The sequence below is a fragment of the Ipomoea triloba genome, chromosome 4, assembly GCF_003576645.1.
Source record: "Ipomoea triloba cultivar NCNSP0323 chromosome 4, ASM357664v1".
Lineage (NCBI taxonomy): Eukaryota > Viridiplantae > Streptophyta > Magnoliopsida > Solanales > Convolvulaceae > Ipomoea > Ipomoea triloba.
In genome coordinates, this window is record NC_044919.1 from 33,557,112 (window position 1) to 33,577,659 (window position 20,548).

At 35.9% G+C, this 20,548-nt stretch overlaps 2 protein-coding genes across 2 annotated transcripts; one reads left to right on the forward strand and one right to left on the reverse strand.

The window, feature by feature from the left end:
- Positions 1-7,439: 7,439 nt before the first annotated feature.
- On the forward strand, positions 7,440-13,619 carry LOC116016639 (P-loop NTPase domain-containing protein LPA1 homolog 1). Its single transcript, XM_031256995.1, has 8 exons — positions 7,440-7,632; positions 7,799-7,988; positions 9,603-9,907; positions 10,363-10,444; positions 10,955-11,371; positions 11,469-12,209; positions 12,401-12,508; positions 13,010-13,619. Exons 2-8 carry the CDS (start codon positions 7,800-7,802, stop codon positions 13,334-13,336), a joined length of 2,169 nt encoding a protein of 722 aa, XP_031112855.1. The 5' UTR covers positions 7,440-7,632; position 7,799; the 3' UTR covers positions 13,337-13,619.
- A 712-nt stretch (positions 13,620-14,331) lies between these two features.
- On the reverse strand, positions 14,332-15,921 carry LOC116016192 (pentatricopeptide repeat-containing protein At2g28050). The gene has a single exon (XM_031256354.1). The coding sequence runs from the start codon at positions 15,919-15,921 to the stop codon at positions 14,332-14,334; it is 1,590 nt and encodes a 529-aa protein (XP_031112214.1).
- Positions 15,922-20,548: the final 4,627 nt, after the last annotated feature.

Below are 20,548 nucleotides of genomic sequence, written 5' to 3' on the forward strand. Positions count from 1 at the left end.
TATTCATTTTATATTAGGACTTTTTGCGATTTGGTATCTGGTACTTTAATAGTCACATCATTTTTATTTTTTTTTTTGGTTTTTTAAATATATACGTCTTATATTTTTGTTATTGTGAAACTAGTTTGGATTCGACATGAATTGTACCCAAAAAATTTTGACTCTTATTCAAAAAAAAGTATGACCCAAAATTCTTTAACTTCAAACCTCCAGCCTAGCTCGCAATTAAAATAGCAGTTCATGGGAACAGCCCCAATCAAGTTGGTTGGACTGTTGACTTGATAACCCTAAAATTTCGCATTCGACTATCAGTGAGAACGGCCTATTAACGTTCTTGATTCGAACTGATTAGCTATATGCAACTTAGGTTGGTTTATCTCCTTGCGATCATTTTCCAACTATAATCACAAGGTAGGGTCTAGTATGCACACCATCAAATACTAGCTATAAGTGTTCATTTTACAAACTAACTTCTATGTGTTTGCATTGTGCAAACCTTGCATACTTGTTACAATGTTCCCCGTTATAATATGCAAACATGAGACACTATTGAAGATTATTCGAACTCAATCTTTTCACTTGATTCATATTTGCCGTTAGTTTTAATGGAGTTCATCGATTGTTAAGCAAAATTTCAAACTTAAATTAGCTTCTGTATCTTTTACATCTTGAAATTAATGTTAGGGATTCTTTTCTTCTTCTTATTCTTCTTTTTAATTAAAAAAAAAAGTAATTAAAATGTGAGTTTACTTGTTTTCTATTTTTAAATGGTTGAATTTTCTTTGCAAATGCATGCCCAACTTTCATGTAACATTCCAAGTGCATGAACTTGATCTGTTGGCCTAAATTAGTGCGCGAACATGATTTCTATCAACTTTTCCTGAAAATTAAGGATTTCTTTTTAATTGTTTGGTGCAAATTTAATTTGTCATAACACAAGAAAATCTATATATAGCCCAAAATGAGTGACAGAGTAGGTGCAACATGATTATTGTACATGAAGATTATGCGATTTAATTTTCGTCATGATTTTTTTATTCGGGACATAATCTGAATCAATAACTGTTGAATTTTTAATATGTATATAATAGAAAGATGCATTTCGTCTAAACTAAAAATTTAAATAGATAAATAAATTATAAATTTATATTTTATATTGTGTTGGGTAAGCCATACATTTTTTTTACTTTCCTTTTTCAACTTATAATGACTTACTATTTTGCTTAAGTTTATGCAAGTTGAATTGCCATAACGATGAAGAGCTTAAGAGAATTAAATTACCCATTGCATGGTGGTTCGCCGCCATCATATTAATAGCATATGGATTGTCGATCGACAACTTCGGCCTAACCTTTGTGCCTCCATTTTACGTATTTCTGAGTTTTCAGTGTACTAGTCATGGCAGACTTTAATTTAGCCCAACATTAGGCATGTTCAGTTGTATTCATAAAAGACAAAACTCCCACTACACGATCTTAATTCTTATCAATATTATCTTGATCAAATTTGTTATACACACACACATATATCACACTGAGATTCAAACCTGTGACCCTCATATGAGGTCATTGGCATCTTAATCCATTGTATAATTTACTATCTGTAGTTTTGGACTAGGATCCATAATACAAGGTGAACTTTGGTCCATGCTATAACAATTGTTTTTATTTCATAATGTAGGGTAAGAAATTTTCATCAGTAGCTTGCCTGCATGGGTAGATTGATTAGTTGGTCATAGGGGTAAAGTTTGAAAAGAAAGACTAAGAATCGAGTCTTATCCGCGACAGTGTGGAATACTGGGATTTACATGCTCTGTCGGGCCCTTGGGATTAGGAATTCAACTTTTTGGGAAGAATTTTCATCAATAGTCATAATTAGTAATAACAGTGTGGGATAGACCTACATGAGCTGACATGACCTCGCTACATGGGTCAACCCAAGCACAACTCAAGATTATTATGTCCAACGCTGAACCAGCGCTCGCGACCCAAATTCTAATTTGGACTAACATAATATGACCCACATTAGTCTTTACCCACATTCTAATTTGGACTAACATAATATGACCCACATTAGTCCCAATTCATGTGGGTTTGGATTGTGTTGGCACAACGTAACTTACTAAACATCACTGATCATAATTATCTGTAAGTTTATATTGACGTTTTATCTTAAAATAATATCACATATGACTATGACCATTTATTAAAGTTAATGTCTTGATTGCCATGACTTTTACCAGAAGTTGCAAATCATTTAAAGAAAATGGCAAACCAAACTAAAAGCATATGAACCTAATGAGGCTAAGAGCCTAAGATTGGGAATGAATGAGTCAATGAAAGATATATGAATGAACAAACCTAATTGAACGCAACTTCGTGCCGTGCTGCTTCTGTAATTACTATATTATATTCTCTTCCTCCTCTACGCGTCTGTATGCATATCTTATCTTTTTCTTCTTTTCTATATTTGTTCTCCACCTTCAATAATTACAAAATGCCTTCCAACAAATGCTCCGAAGAAAAAAATGAAAATCTTTTTTTATGTACTATAAAACTTTTTGTAGGACGTATTGTCTCAAATAAAATAAACATCAAATATGTAATATTTTTTGAACGAAAATGCAATACTCTTTTTACAAGTTAACAAATATTACATTTATATTAAAAAATATTATATTATTACAACCATAATTTCTAAAAATCCAACAAGATTGCAAATTTGCAATCATGACTGTTTGTACGTTCTCACTCTAGGATGAAGTCGCCTTTCATCAAAATTTGGAACGAATGAAGGCAATCATGACTGACTTCGATTAGTTCAAAAATTTAAATTTAGACACTCTAGTATGAAATTAAAGACAATTGTTAGGTGACTAGCTATCTTCAAAAAAATATATAATTTTCAAAATACTAATATTTATGTAATAATAATAATAGTAGTAATTATATAATAATAATAGTTTAAGTATTTACCAAATCATTATTCTAATAAATAGGTTATTATAGGACTCAATTGTACTTTTATGTTACTTAAGGGGTTTAGATTTTTTTTTCTTCAAATTTTAATCATTAGAAGTATGCAGAATTTTCCAAGTGTGAATTTTGTTAAATTTCAAAGAGTATTTTCGTAATTTACGCTACACAAAAGGGCAGAGAGAAAAGAAGACCATATCTATTTTATTTTATTTGAAATCTCTCCCGCGTGAGAATAATATATATACTATACTATGTAATTACCGGTTAATTAGTTGGAACATGTCATAATCATATCCTAACAGCTTATTAAATATTAATCACATCCAATGTGAACAAAGGAAAAAATATATATATATATGAACATAATTTTTTTAAAAAAAAAATTATACTCCGTAAATACAATAGATCAGATGAATAGACACTAATTTGAAAATAAAATAAATGTTTTCCCTTTTGAGTTTTTCATCGTGTTGTGACTTTCATTCATTGAGTGCTCATGGATTAACTGATTGCATCACTAATCAAAAAATAAATTTAGTTAGTACTCCGTAATAAAATATTAAAAAAACTAATTATATAACGTCACGTTAAGAGAGAATGATTAGAGGAAAAATATGTACTCAAAAAATTAGAGGAAAAATATAAGAAGAGTGTGCAACATTACTCTTAAATTAATAAATATTAAATATCTTTATATAAAAGATTTAAAATAGTTTATTTATGATTTTTTTGAATGACGCGGAAAACCTTACCCACTACACGATGGTGTACACTGGATAAACTTTACTTTAGTGTAATAGCCACCAAATCACACACATTAGGAATATCATATTTGACGAGTTCAACAAAAAAAGTATGGTGTTGATAAGAATCGAGAATATAATGTACGGTAAAATTGATCCCTAGAAAAGAAAATTAAAAAAAAAATCGTGAGTAAAATATGAAGGTCATGATCATAAGAACATTTATGTGGTAGGGCCCTTTCATAGTGCTAGAGAGTGAAGTCTATAAATTAGTTAAAGTCGTTATGTGAATTAAGAAAAGCGCCGGTGCAATGGGGACTAGACTTGCTCAATATATTATTACTCTGTCTATCTGTCCCAAAATCAACGTTGTCGACCCATTCAAATTTCAAAGTCCTCTTTCCCAGCATTATTATTTAGGAAAAAAACACAACAAAAGTTACTAGGAAAACCAGTGGGAAAAGGATAAGATTTCTCACTCAAAGTCTTCAACCAAATTATACTACAAAAGTGCGTTGATTCATACATGAAAATGAAAATTAAAATTTATGTGTTATATATATAGTAAAACTCCTGAAGAATTTATAAATAAATAAGTTCTGACCGAAACTCAATTGAATTAGTCTCATTTTGCGAGATGTGAAATCTTAAATACACACGCTAATATTATTCTTATAACATAGCTTGTGATAGATACTATGGTTTTTTTATTTTTTATTTGTCTTGATAAAATGTAACTATGTTATTTGAGATATCTTAAATTTGAGTTATATAAAATGGGTGTGTTTGGTTGATAGGTTTAACTATCAGGAATGGGTATCAAAGTCATTGTTATTGTTTGGTTGACAGGTTTTTTAGAACATACTATGCAGGAATGGGTGTGTTTGGTTGGGGGGTTTAGACATAAGGTATGGGTACCAAAGTGATTGTTAGTGTTTGGTTGATAGGTTTTGTGAATGCTACTATGGGTTTGAAATACCCCATTAATGGCAAAACTCATACCCTTATTAAATAAGGGTTTCATCTCCAGGGGCGGAGCCACCTTATGGGGTAGGGGGCCCTGGCCCCCCCCAACCCCTACCCCACCTCACCCTACCCCTACCCACCTTAAAATATTTTAATAAATATGTATGTATATATTGATATAGTAGGGATAAAATACACTTTTGGCTCCCCTCTAATTTTTTTTAAAAACAATCTATTATGTTTATATTAAATGAACTCAAAATATATATATTAAAGTTTAAATTCATTAAATAGAAAGAAGTAAACCAAGCAAATAATTAAAGTCACCATTTTCTTTTTATCTTATTTCTTTTATCAAGATTTTAATAATGGAGGAGGGCATCAAATATCCATTTTATTTTTAAAAATCTCCAAATTTGAGATATATGCTTTAGTTTTATTAGTTATGTTGATTAATTAATTAATGATTTATTGTGTGTTTTAATTATTTATTTACACTCTGAAGATGTACATTTGCTTGTTTAAATAATTAGTTTTGAAATTGTCAAAAATTAATATTGATTGTTTAATTCCTGATATTGATTTTTGTCTTTTATCTCCCAAAATTTGAAATATTGTTAATCAGTAAAATGAATATCAATTAATTATGAAAATATTTGGTGACAAAATAATTGACAAAACTTTTTATTTGATAAAAATTGACAATTTATATTTAAATAAATGTTGTTGTTCTTATTGTTGTTGTTGTTGTTGTTGTTATTATTATTATAATATTTTGTGTTATGTGAAAAAATTCTAAAGTAATGATCGGCACTCGTGTCAATCGTACTCATATAATTATATATTTCATACTTTATTACATAGAATATAATTAAAAATCATTATCAATAGTAATTACAATAATGTATGGTATAAATAATAATATAGTATGGTTAATTATAATGTCAAAAATTTTTCTCTACTACACTGGCCCCCCCAAGTCGAGTTTTCTGGCTCCGCCTCTGTTCATCTCCCTTCATCATTTCTTCCCAAACTATTAATAATCATTCTCATTCCACCCAATTACCAAACATGCTAAATACTTTAACCAAAACTCATTACCCTTACCAAGTATTTGATACCCATTCCGATTCCGATTCCCATGTGCGAACCAAACGCACCCTTAAAATAAATATTATTAATTTTAATTTTTACTACAAATTAAAGGATAAAAGAGTTGCAGAAAGAATAGAGAAAAGAGTAAAAAAATAAAAAGAAATGTCATGAGTTCTTTTTGTGTCCACTAATTTAATTGTTAGTGAATTATAACCTTGTTGGAAAAAGACGCTAGAAGAATTGTCACGAGAAGAATCTACTGATCTTGGGACCATTTGATCCTCAAGCGCACAAAAAAAAAATGTTGACTATATGATACGTTCTAAAGGGAAGAAAGATTATTAAATGCTTAAAATGGTTACATAATTATCGATAAGTACCTTTTATTCTAGAACTATAACTGATTATAGATGAAATTTAAATTGATGTAAGGATCTTAAAACAATTGTGTCAAACTTATTAAGAATGGTAATGAATCTAGGGATTCTTACAATAATTATTGTCTAAATTACAAGGTTGCAAATATCGCTAGGCGCCCGATTTTTTTTTTATTATAGTTTTTTAATAATAAATATTTTAAGTGTTATTAATTGTAAATTGTTTAATATTTTAAGTCTTTACGCTTTAATAATTAAATAATTAATACTTAATAAGTTAATAATTATTCGATTCTATATTCTCAATAAATAATAAGTTCATAACCTACCAATTTGTTCATTATACATAATTGGATTTCAATCTTGAAAAATGGTGTTTTCTCCGTTTAAAATATTGATGTAATATTCACTATATAATGTAATATTGATTGATTTAAAATTAAGAGCTCTTTATTTGCATTAACTGCTTGTGAATTGGCATAATACAAAATTAAGATTACTTATGTAATATTCACTATCCTACCATGAATTAATACAAAAGTCATACAATAAGATTACTTATGTAATATTCACTATCCTACCATGAATTAATACAAAAGTCATACAATAATAAATGTAGCATAACTCTCATCTCCAATTATTTAATTTCATTCTAACAATTTACCATCTTTTCATACTTGAGCACGTGTTCTCACTTAATGTGACCATAATCGCCACATATATACATAGAATCCAAAATGTGGTTTCAACTTTTTTGATTAATTTAGAAATGGTTTGAAACCTTTTTGAAAATTTGTGTTAGTTGTATTAGAATATTATAGAAATATTTTCAAAATAAGAAAACAATCCTTTTCAAAAAAATTCCATCCATTATTAATTGTATGAGTTTAAAAGTAATTAGGAAAAATTTTAAATTTTATATTGTCTTGTCATAATTTTTACATGCTAAATATAACGACTCCTTACCATCTTAATAAATGGTAACCTATTATTATCTTATGCTTGTTTAGCTATGTAGACAAGAGCTAAAAAATAGTATATTTTGAAAAGTTTATATAATTTTTTTTAGATAAGAAAATAATAAAATTACTACTTTCGTATCTTTTATGTAATTCAAATTTCAAAGAACATATTATTTGACTGAAGTTAGGGGTAGGGGTAGGGGATGTGATTGATATTTAAAGGAAATCCGTGGGTAAATCCGTCAATGAGCAGGAGTCGCGGGGACAGAGAAGCGGTTGTATATGGAAAGTGCGCGTCCTGGTGATTCGTTTATTTATATAGAGAAAGAAAGAGAAAGGGAGAGACTCTGGCTGGAGGCACTCCGACTAGGATGCGTGGGAGCAGAGACTGGATATGACGATCTCCTGTCAAAGCTTTCCTCTGCTCGCTTCTTTCGTGTCGCTCCGCTCCTCTTTCTAAACCCTAGCATATCGGATTCCTGTCCTGAGAATCACGTATCGTTCTCCTCAGGTTCAATTTCGATTCCTGATCACCTGCATTATAAATGTGTTTTTACGATTCCTCTGGTTTTTTTAATTTCTGATTAGGATTTCGAGGTTTCTGCATTTGCATGCATTTTGTTTCTGTGTTTTTTTTTGTTCCGTTCTTCGTTTTTTGATTTTGAATTGCGATACAGAATGGCGGTGGAGGTGACGAAGCTGTTGTACATAGTGGTGGTAGACGGAGAGGAGGGGAGGAGAGAGGGAGGCAAACAGACTGATGTTGATAAAATTAGAGAGAAAGATAAGGACGCCTTTCGATATACTCGTTCGGTTCTGCAGAGTACTCTGCAGCTCATGGGATGCAAATCCAGACATGCGTTTAAGGTATATATATTTTTTTGCTTGAAAAATAAGCTCAAAATTGTTTTTCTGTGATAAGCAGTGTTAATTTAATCTGTTTTTTCATTTGCTGGTCTTTTGTGCTTTGCCTTATAATTCATGGTTGTTAAATGATGACTGCACCTTGTAGTTTCTATTAGTTATGAGAACTCCACAAGGGCTCATGATAGAAAGAGCTTATTAGGCTTTGATGTGTTGGTTTTCTGGTGTTAGTTGTCTTTTTAATAATGCTATCTCTCTTCAAGAAGTAGGATCAATAGTGTATTCCTTCTTTGCCTTCATTACTATTTCTTCAGTGTTCATTTCTTTTCCATGAATGCTTCTCTTCATTGAAGTTGTACAAATTTAGTTAAGGTTATCTGGAAGTGCCAGATTTTTTGCAAAGTTAGTTATTGCTTATTCAACTTTACATTAGTGATTTTAGAGTCAAGTTCAGATTCTTATGTTATTTCCTCCCAAGAATTCACAGTGAATCCATTTTTTACAAAAAAAAAACATTTTTTTTTCTGTTTGTAATTTATTTGAAAAATAAATGATCTCCTCATGGATGGAAGTTTTTTCTTTTTCTTTTTTAGAAATTTATATGTGATAATTTCCTGGATTTATGATAAAAGTTAACTTTTATGTATTTCTTGCTGGAATTGTAACATTAACATACTGAACAATTTAATTTAGCATTTTAAAGCATTAGTCTTGTGGATGATATTATCCACATGCCTACCTCTAGATATTTTGCTCTTTTTATTTCTCCTCTGATTTGCTGTGGTTCTCTACTTCTCTTTAAAAAGATTGCAGAACATGGCATATCTGGACTCATATTTTGTTTGAATTGAATGTTCAATTATTGTTTTTATTGTTATTGTTATTATTATTATTATTATTATTATTTAAAATCTCTACTTGCACATTTGGATAAGATCTTCAAACAAGTTACACATTGCACATTAACTGCTTTCTAATTTTTCAATTGAATTTCCACTTTCTAAATTGATTGCATAGTGTGGTTTGGACATAAAAATAGGGTTACTTTTCTTTTCTAGAAATCTCAGCAAGTGCCTGTCGAGTTGCTGCTATTCAATCAATTACTTCTTTGGACTGCTAAATAAAAGATACCTTCATGATTTTATTAATATATTGATTGATGTCCATCCATTTTAACTTTATTGATTATTGATGTTGATTTGATTCTTTTGTTAGAAGCGGAACAGTGATTGGGTATCATCAAACGCTTAGTAATTAGAACTATAAGGCATAGAGGGGAGAAAATTATTTGAGATTAATGATTAATCAGAACAAATAGGTATAGATGTAGCAAAATAAATGGAATTGGGCACTTTATCCACTCCATGTATGGAGTTGATATTCACATATATGGTGAATATAAATATAACATAATCTAAAAGTAAGCCTCTATACTTAATTTTTGTTTCTATCTTTGTTATAAGAATGACTAGATTTATCTTTCTTTTTTTTTCTTTTTTTTTTTTCCTACCATACTATGTATCTGTTGCTCTATAATTTCACTTCCTTCTATAAAGTACTTATTTATTTATTTTGTATTTTTGTTTTACTATTTTACTGAATTATTTTTCTGATCAGATCAGCCGAAGGGCGTTCGAGAAGATTAGGAATGTATGTGCTGGCGAAAGTTCAGTTTCAGTGTGTACAGAGACATTAGAGCAGGATAACCTAAATACATATCATCAGGAAGAGGATTATAATTATTTTGCTGCAAGCTTGGATAAACAAGATTATAGAAGCAAGAGCATACCATTTGAGTTATATAAAAAGCGCACGACTGTGGTAGTTAGAAGACACACTTTTCTAGATGTTGTATGCGATGCTCTGGCTGAATATAATTATGTGGGCCTCAATCAGAGGGCTGATCTTACTATAGCTTGCAGGTAAGCTAGTTGATGATGCACATTTAGATAATTTCCATAATTATGATACATGCATGTGATTATTGCTATATCTAAGAGTTTCTGTTTCTTTTGTGTTCCATTAGTTTTGTGTATCAAATAAATGAGAAAAATTAATGCTAGATCAGGTTGATCCTACATGCACCAAAACAACACATCTAGATTACCATGAGTGGCCAGTACTATGATTTTTGGTTAGTTACAGTTGGTGCCAGTCTCATATTGATTTGGTTGCCAGCAATCTTGGCATGGCACTTTTTAGTTTTTATAAAAAATTTATTCCTTATTGTTGTTGTGGCCTTTTGGGTAATTAACTATATTTATTGACTTATGATTATGAACCAGTGATATGGAATCTGTTTTTTCTCCATTCATTCTTTCTTCATTTATAGGTATTTCAATGGTAGTTATTAGTTTTTTTCAACAACATTCTTCAGGTTACGAGAAAGAAAGGAATCCATAACTGTGCTACTTTGTGGGACAAGTGGCTGTGGAAAATCTACTTTGTCTGCATTGCTGGTAATATGATTGTACCATTTATTCTCAAGGAACTAGATTTTATTCACTTTTGTATTTCTCTTATTTTTAAATTGCTCTTCTTTGAAGGCGGGTTGGCATTTTGAATTGTTATTATTAATTATATTACTGTAACTTGCTATGCTTTGCTGACTGTTAAACCACTTGATGCCTTTAGTCTGCTGTGCATGGTTTTCTTACCAAATTTTGATCTGTTTATATACATATATAAATGTTAAAAATAACCAACCAAGATATTACTAGAGTTTAAAGTATCTATATTGTTTTAATTACTGATGAAAATGAATTATTTGTTAGTCCATTTCCCAACCTTTTGCCAGGTGTCTGTATATTGCAGTTATAAACATGCAGAACTGCACCTTGTTTTTCCTTGCAGCATGGTTTCTGGGCTGTACTTTGAGATCTCAAGTGCAGTATATTAGTTGATACAATTTATTGTCCTCTCTTTGTTTCAGTTATATTATTAACTTTGTTGTTGAATAATCTCTACAGGGCAGCAGGTTGGGAATCACAACTGTTATATCCACTGACTCCATTAGACATATGATGAGGAGCTTTGTGGATGAAAAGGAAAACCCTCTGCTTTGGGCTTCAACTTACCATGCTGGGGAGCATTTAGATCCATTAGCAGTTGCTGAGGCAAAGGCTAAGAGAAAAGCAAAGAAAGCTGGGTATTCTACCCCAGTGCCGCAAAAGGATTCTGCTGCTAATCATATGACAATTGGAAAATATCCTCAAGAGGGGAATGCTAGTACTTTCAATTTGATCAGTCCAAAACAAATGGCAATTGAAGGATTTAAGGCTCAAAGTGAGATGGTTATTGATAGTCTTGACAGATTAATCACTACATGGGAAGAGCGTAAAGAATCAGTTGTTGTTGAGGGTGTTCATTTGAGCCTTAATTTCGTGGTATGAATTTTACATCTAATCTTATGCCTGAAAGTTCTCCGTGCTTCTAGTGTGCTATTCTTATGGATTTGATTACAAACTCTGTTTTACCTTGCAGATGGGACTAATGAAAAAACATCCTTCAATAATACCTTTCATGATTTATATTGCAAATGAAGAAAAGCATTTGGAACGGTTTGCAGTCCGTGCAAAATACATGACACTAGATCCAGCTAAAAATAAGTATGTTAAATATATACGAAACATCAGGACAATACAAGAATATCTCTGCAATCGTGCTGACAAGCATCTGGTGCCGAAGGTTAACAACACTAATGTTGATAGAAGTGTGGCAGCTATTCATGCCACAACATTCAGTTGCTTACAGAGGAGGCATGAGGCAGGAGAGAAGCTTTATGATCCCACCACAAACACAGTTTCTGTTATTAATGAGGAATACCGGAATTACCGTGCTACTTATTCCTTGAGCTCTAAAGGTATGCTTCAAATGCTTCAAAGAAATGATTCTTCTAGGCATTTGATGGCTCTTCTCAATAATGATGGATCTGTAGCAAAGGCTTGGCCAGTATACTCATTAGATATCAACGGCAAACCTGTTATGGACCATTCCATTAAGACTGGGATAAGGGGTATATATGGACCATTGCAAATTCGGAAGTCTGAGCCTATCAATCTGCAGTTTGGCTACTTTGGGATCAGAGATTGGCTGAGTGATACTGGTTGTACAAGCCGTGCTAGTAGTGTGGACGAATCAAGGGGGGAGCTGACAGACAATTGCAGTAGGTATCATTCATCCTGTTGCAGTTCACCAAGGTTCTGTGAAGGACCTTCCAAGGAGGTCAGTTTGACTTAAACACACACACACATAAATGTGTATAATGTGTGCCAACCGTATCTACTTTGAAACTTCTAGTTAGTATGTAGTCATTGAGGTTCATTTGCCTGTCATTTTGCCATTTTGTGCTTCTATTAAGTAAAATACTACATAGATTTAGTTTCTGTGGTTCTCATGTATTTTCCTTCTTACAGCTCAAAGAGGAACAATCTGTGCATGGTAGTGATGAAGAGATTGATGAGCTACCTGAAATAGACAGTGATGAGGACTTTGGGGAGGATTTCAAACATAATCATGAAGAGGTATGTATGCATGCGCGCATTGGTCATTCTCTTTTCCATTTTTGGGAACATTTAAGGTGATGGGAAAGATGGGATTCAGACCTAGGCAAAATGCCTAAGAGGGCTTAGCCTACCACTAGGCTAAACCAAGAACCCCTTAAATGTGTTAATTCAATATCAGATGCTTTGGAGTTCTTTATTGTTGAGTTGGCAAGTAGCCCTGCATAAGTAGATTTATTTATTTATTCATTTATATTCCCATGACAATCTCAGTTCCACTAAAAAGAATGTAGTGGTGAACCATGGATACCTTGATTACCTTCTACTTCTATATGGAATGATACATATGGAGCAAGCATTCTGTGGTTGTGGCACCAATTATATTTGATATATCACAAGTTTGATTCTTACACATTTTGGATAGCAGTTTTCAAGATTTTGATTTTACTAAATTGAGCTGTTAGCCTGTTATTACTATTGTTGTTGTGGGTGCTCATTTTATTTTATTTTATTTTGCTTCAGTCGGAAGGGTCAGTGGATGAGGAGTCTACCAAATCAGACGAGGAGTATGATGATCTTGCTATGCAGGATACTCAACAGAGTGGTTACTGTTCTGATGATGATGAAGAATCCATGAATAAGTTTGAGTTGAGTAATAAGGTTGTACCGGTGTCAGGGGACTTGATATCTGAGGAAGCTATCAACTTTGATGAAATCTACCAACAAAAGCTTGGCCTGTTCTTCAGAAGCGAAGGTGAAGCAAGTGTGGGACCATCACAGCTCTGCTATTCTTCTTTCCTGGGCAATAGCAGAAGCATAAGACGTTCTCAGAGCATGGGAAACGTTTGAGAGTGTTGCAAAGGTCTTCTCAGTTTTTCCCCTTAAGTATTTTCCTTTACTCCTTTTAAATATGTTGCTCATTTTATATTTTTTCTTTTGCTTTTTCCTATTATTCCTTAACTTTTCTTGGCGGCTAGAGAAATCTGAAATGGGTATAACCTCTTTCTTTTTAGTTTTTAGGATAGCAGTGCATCCAGTAGTGTTACTCTTTGTAACTGGTGCACGCTCAGTGATCTCAAAAACGATTGTTAAAGTTATGTAATTTATTTTCAATTTCGATCATTCATTAGGATGTGTATTTTATACTTCCAACTAATCTGTCATCCAATATATATATAGGAAAAGAAAAATTATAACAAAATTTATCCCTAAATTAATCAGAAATTGCTTTATCTAAAATGGACCATAATATGCAATGGCATGCCCTTAGAAGATAACACCAGCACTCAAATGTAATTTCTCCACCAGTCCAAAGCCTCTTTCAACATCTGCACCTCTGCTGGCTTCCTCCTATGAAACATTCTTTAGGTGGTCTTCCCTCAGTTTTTTCCTTGCCATATCTATTTTAGTCATTCCTTCCTGTGTGGATTGATAGATTAGCCAAGCAACCAACACATCTGTTGCCTCCCTGCCAAACATGTTTGAATGTTTGATTCCTATTACCCATCTTCAACTTAACTATCACATGAATAATTTTTTTCTCTTAGCCCAGAAAATGAATCCCAAAACATTGTAACGAGTCAATATCAAACCCAACTTTGTTTTGTTGAATATCAGGCTTCCTCAGCGCTTCTAAACAACCTTTCTATAAGCATCAAGCTCCACCTGCAGCTGAAAGATTTAGTATTGACTATGCAGAAGAGTGTTGATTTCCACCCACTTTATATTCGCCACATAATCAACCATACAAACATCCGTGCCCAAAAACCTTTTGTTCGGAAACTGGTCAGCTTCTTTTCGATTCTTCATTCCATGATCATTCTGCAAAGCACATCATCTGTCCCCTAGCCAACTTCATTTGCAATGTCCACACCTACATTTTCATCATCAACTCCCTCAATTTGTATCTCATCTTTATATACATGAGCTTCCTCGGGGAGTCCATTGCCTACTATACTTCTTAGATCAGAAGAACAGCCAAAATCCTTTCTTTCATTAATGAAAACCAGCTCTTCAAGTGCTAAGTTTCTTGTTAAGTTAGCCAGTGGAATAGAGCTTAACTCCCCTTTGGAGACACCCCTTTTGATTAGAGTGGTTAGTTTTGATCTTGCTTCTTCAGTTCGGTTCAACTTACACAAGCCACCAATCACCTTCTCATACACACACAAATCAGGAACAAACCCTTTCTTCTCCATAAAATCTAGCAAACTAGCTGCTTCCTCGATCACTCCCTCCTCCAAATAACGGTCAATTAAGGTGTCTAACATAACTTGGTCCAACTCAAATCCCTTGCTCTGCATTACGTCTACAAGTTCATTGACCACATCAAACTGGCCAACCTTACAAAGTCCACTAAACAAACACCAATACGTATCCATGTTCAAACAAATGTTTCTCTCGTCCATCACAGAAACTAAAGAAAATGCCTTTTCCACGTTACCCAATCTACAATACCCGTTTATAACTAAATTATATAAATAAGTATCCGCCTTAAAGCCCTTATCATGCATCTCCCAAATCATTCTCTCGGCATCTTCCATTCTCCCACTACTCGAAAACCCATCAATCAAGAACCCATATGTGTCGTGGATAAATTCCACGCCTTCGCACTGCATCAACACCAATACGTTATACAGTTCTTCAAAATTCCATCTCTTAGTGCATGCATCCACTAGTGTATTAAAGGTAATAATATTTGGTTTTATCCCTTTACTACCCATCTCCTCCACAACCTCTCTAGCCCTCTTTACTTCCCCACATTTACACAATCCATCCACCACCACTGTCAAAGAATACACAGAAACCTCAATCCCTGACTCAACCATCCAGTAAAAGAATTTCAGTCCCAAACTACACTGATCACATTTCATAAGCTCAATCAAATGAACAGTACAAGTCCTCTCATTGATCTCAATACCATTATTTCTCATATAATCAAATATCTCCAAAGCCTTCCCAAATTCTCGATTATCAGAGTAAGCTTTAAGCAACCAATTAAACACTTTCGAAGCAATTCTCAACGAAACATCATGGCTATCAACGAAAGAAGCTAAAACGGTATACCTGAAATTCTCAAGACTTGAAAGGGCACCCAAAAGTGCCTCAGCATCCGCAAACTCTTGGGCTTTCGCTAGCCTGCAGACAAGAGTCAAATGGGCATCAAAATTGAGATCAAAGGACACCAAAGATTGGTTTTTTATGAGGAAACCCAAGAATTCAATGCACTTGGGAGCCTTGAGATGCGGGTCGGAGATAATAAGGTGGACAAGATTAGGGGTGAGCTTGGAGAGGAGGGTGGGGGTATGGTGGGCGCTTAAGACTGTGTTGATGATGGCGTCTCCTATCTTGGCTCTGTTGTGATGTACGGAGAAGTTTGGGAGATTACGACATCTTTTGACAGTGTTGAGGTTTTGAAGGAGCTTGTGGAGTGACATTCAGATTTCTCGGAGATTGGGGAAGAAGATGTTCTGTTGGAACATTGTTTTCATTCAGTTTATTTGGGCCTTCCTCATAGCCCAATTCTTATTTACGCTTTCGAAGTAGTCCATTAACGCCGTTAAATTTTTGGACCTCATCCTAATTGACCTCTCGATTAAGAAAGCCCACATTTGGGGCAATTTATGTCATGGACCAGGGTCCATATAGCATTGTGGACCTTGGATCAAAACAACGAGGAATAAAATTAATACTCGTAAGGCACAGAATTTCATAATACAAGACACAAAAAATCACAATACAAGATACATACACGGTATATATTTACTTATTTTTCAAATATGATTTAGGTATATAATTTGTGTTCATAGGCACAAAACTTCACAATACAAGACACAAATTAATATGAATGTTTGTGCATTGTATTTCCAGCACTAAAGTCACCGGCGACGGTAGAACAGTCTCGGATGAATCACCGAAGGAAAAGACCGGAGAAGGCAACCCGTGGGTTGCTTTCTCTCATCGAAGAACCTAGTGGTTGCCCCCTCTTCCGGTGATTTTAGTGTTGGAAATATCGCCGAAATTTTGATCAGAACTGGGTTTTTGAAATTTATTACACCAAAATATAATGTTGATGAGTTTAATTGCTACTTCAAAAAGTTTAGAGGTATAATTGACTTCTTAGGTAAAGTTCGAGGTCTTATTTGACCATTTTCCCTTTATTTTTAGTGCATTAAAGATTTATTTTTAAGTATACTATCTGATGGGTAAATATGCACATGTATTAGTCGGTCCGTAAATCACCTGTCCGTCGGTCACCCAACCTGTCCGTCAACGGTCACCCGGTCCGTCGGCCGCATGATCGGAAGCAACACACCTTGTGGATTGGAGGCTCACGAGCGCAACAGTTGCTTGATGTGACGACCGACAACTTTTCGGGAACAAGGGATCCGTGTTTTCATCACCTCGAGTAACTCAACCACTTCGAGCAAACCGATGCGCATTTTGCGGAGTGACAGCCCATATGCCCTCCACTTGCATATCAGACACCATGTGCATAGTGAATCCACTTTGTATAAATAGGGGTCATTCCCCTCACTGGAAAAGGAGGAAGAACTCATCAGTACTACACTAATACACTTGCGATTTGCCGATTGTCTTTCTCCTGCTTACTCTTTATTACTGTTCGTCATACGTAGAGCGATATAGCTTCGAACCGCTCAGTCGTTGACCGGTAGACCGACCGTCTGACCGGCCGAACGACATTCCTCACCACCCGTAACACACGTATCCGTAGCGTAATCGTAGACCCCGTTTACATTTACGCTATCATTGGCGCCGTCTGTGGGGATTGAACGAGTCACTCTGTTCTATCCCGTTATCTTTTCTTTCTTCACACTATTATCCATCTTGAAATGACGAACAACCGGAGAAATCGTAGCCGAAGTCACATGCGAAAGAGAAATTCAACCCGTCGGATGACTAAAGCATTTCTAGAGGACGATCTACGTCAACAATTAGATCGGTCAAGGAACTTGAACAACGAGCTCACGTCCAATCCGTCAAGAAAAAACATACAACCAACCCAACCGCTTGGTTCGAGCGAAGGCCTACATGCTGGACAAACAAACTTTCAAATGACAATTACATGTGCCATGTTGCTACCAGTAGGCCAAACGTTGACCTCAACACCAGGAATATTGGGAGGGAATCAAATACAAGGAGCACCGCAACATGGGTCCACACCGATATGTCAACCAGGGCTGGGAACTCTTGGGTACTATGTTACGACACCCACCCCCCGAATGATGACGAACCCTCAGAGTCCTATCGCTCAACAACAAATGCCTCAACTTTTCCATGTACAATAGTCGCATCCACAACCTCAAGGGAGCAACCAAGAGGAAGTTCGATTGGCGAATCGTACGCAAAGACTAGATCGAGAAGAACATAAAAAGCATCGACAGGATGACATCATACAACGTAGAAGTGTTTTCGATCGAATTCGAAAGAGTGCTAAATTCCGATTGGGGGTTCGAGGTAACCATGATCGACAAACATCACGAATGATTACAAAGAAGCGGCTCAAAGAACGCACTACAAGCGGAACGAAAGGCTCAGCTGGTCGGGTGGACTACCAAGATGCATGGAAGAGTGGGACAGCTGTCTGACCATGGGATCCTACAAGTCTTAGACTTCTTAGTTTGGAGTTTTTTTCGACCTGCACGAATTTTCGTTTGGGGTTGTGTTCGACCTGCACGAATTTTCGTTTGGGGTTTTATTCGACCTGCACGGATCTCCGTTTGGGGTTTTGTTCGACCTGCACGGATCTCCGTTTGGGGTTTTGTTCGACCTGCACGTTTGGGGTTATGTTCGACCTGCACGAATTTTCGTTTGGGGTTTTGTTCGACCTGCACGAATCTTCGTTTGGGGTTGTGTTCGACCTGCACGTTTGGGGTTTTATTCGACCTGCACGGATATCCGTTTGGGGTTTTATTCGACCTGCACGGATCCGTTTGGGGTTTTGTTCGACCTGCACGTTTGGGGTTATGCTCGACCTGCACGAATATTTCGTTTGGGGTTTTGTTCGACCTGCACGAATCTTCGTTTGGGGTTGTGTTCGACCTGCACGTTTGGGGTTATGATTCGACCTGCACGGATCTCCGTTTGGGGTTTTATTCGACCTGCACGGATCCGTTTGGGGTTTTGTTCGACCTGCGCGTTTGGGGTTATGCTCGACCTGCACGAATATTTCGTTTGGGGTTTTGTTCGACCTGCACGAATCTTCGTTTGGGGTTGTGTTCGACCTGCACGTTTGGGGTTATGATTCGACCTGCACGGATCTCCGTTTGGGGTTTTGTTTGACCTGCACGAATCTTCGTTTGGGGTTTTGTTCAACCTGCACGAATCTTCGTTTAGGGTTTTGTTCGACATGCACGAGTAAATGTAACCATCAGAGCAGCCAAGTTGTGCAAGTTTGTTAGCAGCGAGAGGTGGATGGAAGAATATACTACTTGAGAAATTGCAAGAAAGCATAGAGAAGCTTGAAGAGATAAGAGAATGTACTACTTGAAAAACTGCAAGAAAGCATAGAGNGACCTGCACGGATCTCCGTTTGGGGTTTTGTTTGACCTGCACGAATCTTCGTTTGGGGTTTTGTTCAACCTGCACGAATCTTCGTTTAGGGTTTTGTTCGACATGCACGAGTAAATGTAACCATCAGAGCAGCCAAGTTGTGCAAGTTTGTTAGCAGCGAGAGGTGGATGGAAGAATATACTACTTGAGAAATTGCAAGAAAGCATAGAGAAGCTTGAAGAGATAAGAGAATGTACTACTTGAAAAACTGCAAGAAAGCATAGAGGTTGATTAGTCGACCAACACCTTGGGAGTCAAGCAACCTACACCAGCCAACCAAGCACAACCTGCACCTACGAGCGAAACACTTGCGGATGCCGATCAACCTGCACCAGCCAACCAAGCACAACCCGCACCNGCAGCGAGAGTTGGATGGAAGAATATACTACTTGAGAAATTGCAAGAAAGCATAGAGAAGCTTGAAGAGATAAGAGAATGTACTACTTGAAAAACTGCAAGAAAGCATAGAGAAGCTTGAATATTATCTTATGTCAAGGAATTTGCAAGATGGTTGATTAGTCGACCAACACCTTGGGAGTCAAGCAACCTACACCAGCCAACCAAGCACAACCTGCACCTACGAGCGAAACACTTGCGGATGCCGATCAACCTGCACCAGCCAACCAAGCACAACCCGCACCGATGAGCGAAACACTTGTGGATGCCGATCAACCTGTACCAGCCAACCAAGCACAACCTGCACCGACGAGCGAAGCACTTGTGGATGCCGATCAACCTGCNATCACCAAGGGAAGACCCATCTCCAAACCATGGAAAAGATGTGAACAAAATCCGCTAAACGATCCATTGCTCGACGATCGGAAACAAACAAGACAAATCCGTCTTTAATGATTATGCTTTTGGTTGTACTCTTTTTCCCTTAGCTAGGTTTTTTCCCATAGGGTTTTTCTTAGTTTAAGGTTTTTAACGAGGCAACCCGCGTAAATCACGCCCCTCCNGTTTTTAACGAGGCAACCCGCGTAAATCACGCCCCTCCTGCTCAAATCAAACTTGAGGGGTTCATCACGGATTATCAAGGCATTCAAGCCAGGGAGACTTAGCTCGCAACAAGTTAGCCGCCTGGAGCACATTCTACTTCTCGAACCTGACGACTCTCGCAGATTCAAGAAGTGGGGGACTTGTGATGGGTAAATATGCACATGTATTAGTCGGTCCGTAAATCACCTGTCCGTCGGTCACCCAACCTGTCCGTCAACGGTCACCCGGTCCGTCGGCCGCATGATCGGAAGCAACACACCTTGTGGATTGGAGGCTCACGAGCGCAACAGTTGCTTGATGTGACGACCGACAACTTTTCGGGAACAAGGGATCCGTGTTTTCATCACCTCGAGTAACTCAACCACTTCGAGCAAACCGATGCGCATTTTGCGGAGTGACAGCCCATATGCCCTCCACTTGCATATCAGACACCATGTGCATAGTGAATCCACTTTGTATAAATAGGGGTCATTCCCCTCACTGGGGGGGGGG

Excerpts from the sequence above, each read along its gene's own strand:
- LOC116016192 (XM_031256354.1), bottom strand. The coding sequence starts at position 15,921 with ATGTCACTCCACAAGCTCCTTCAAAACCTCAACACTGTCAAAAGATGT.
- LOC116016639 (XM_031256995.1), top strand. The coding sequence starts at position 7,800 with ATGGCGGTGGAGGTGACGAAGCTGTTGTACATAGTGGTGGTAGACGGA. Across the intron at positions 9,908-10,362 it reads GATCTTACTATAGCTTGCAG|GTTACGAGAAAGAAAGGAAT; the intron begins GTAAGCTAGTTG and ends AACATTCTTCAG. Across the intron at positions 12,210-12,400 it reads GTGAAGGACCTTCCAAGGAG|CTCAAAGAGGAACAATCTGT; the intron begins GTCAGTTTGACT and ends TCCTTCTTACAG.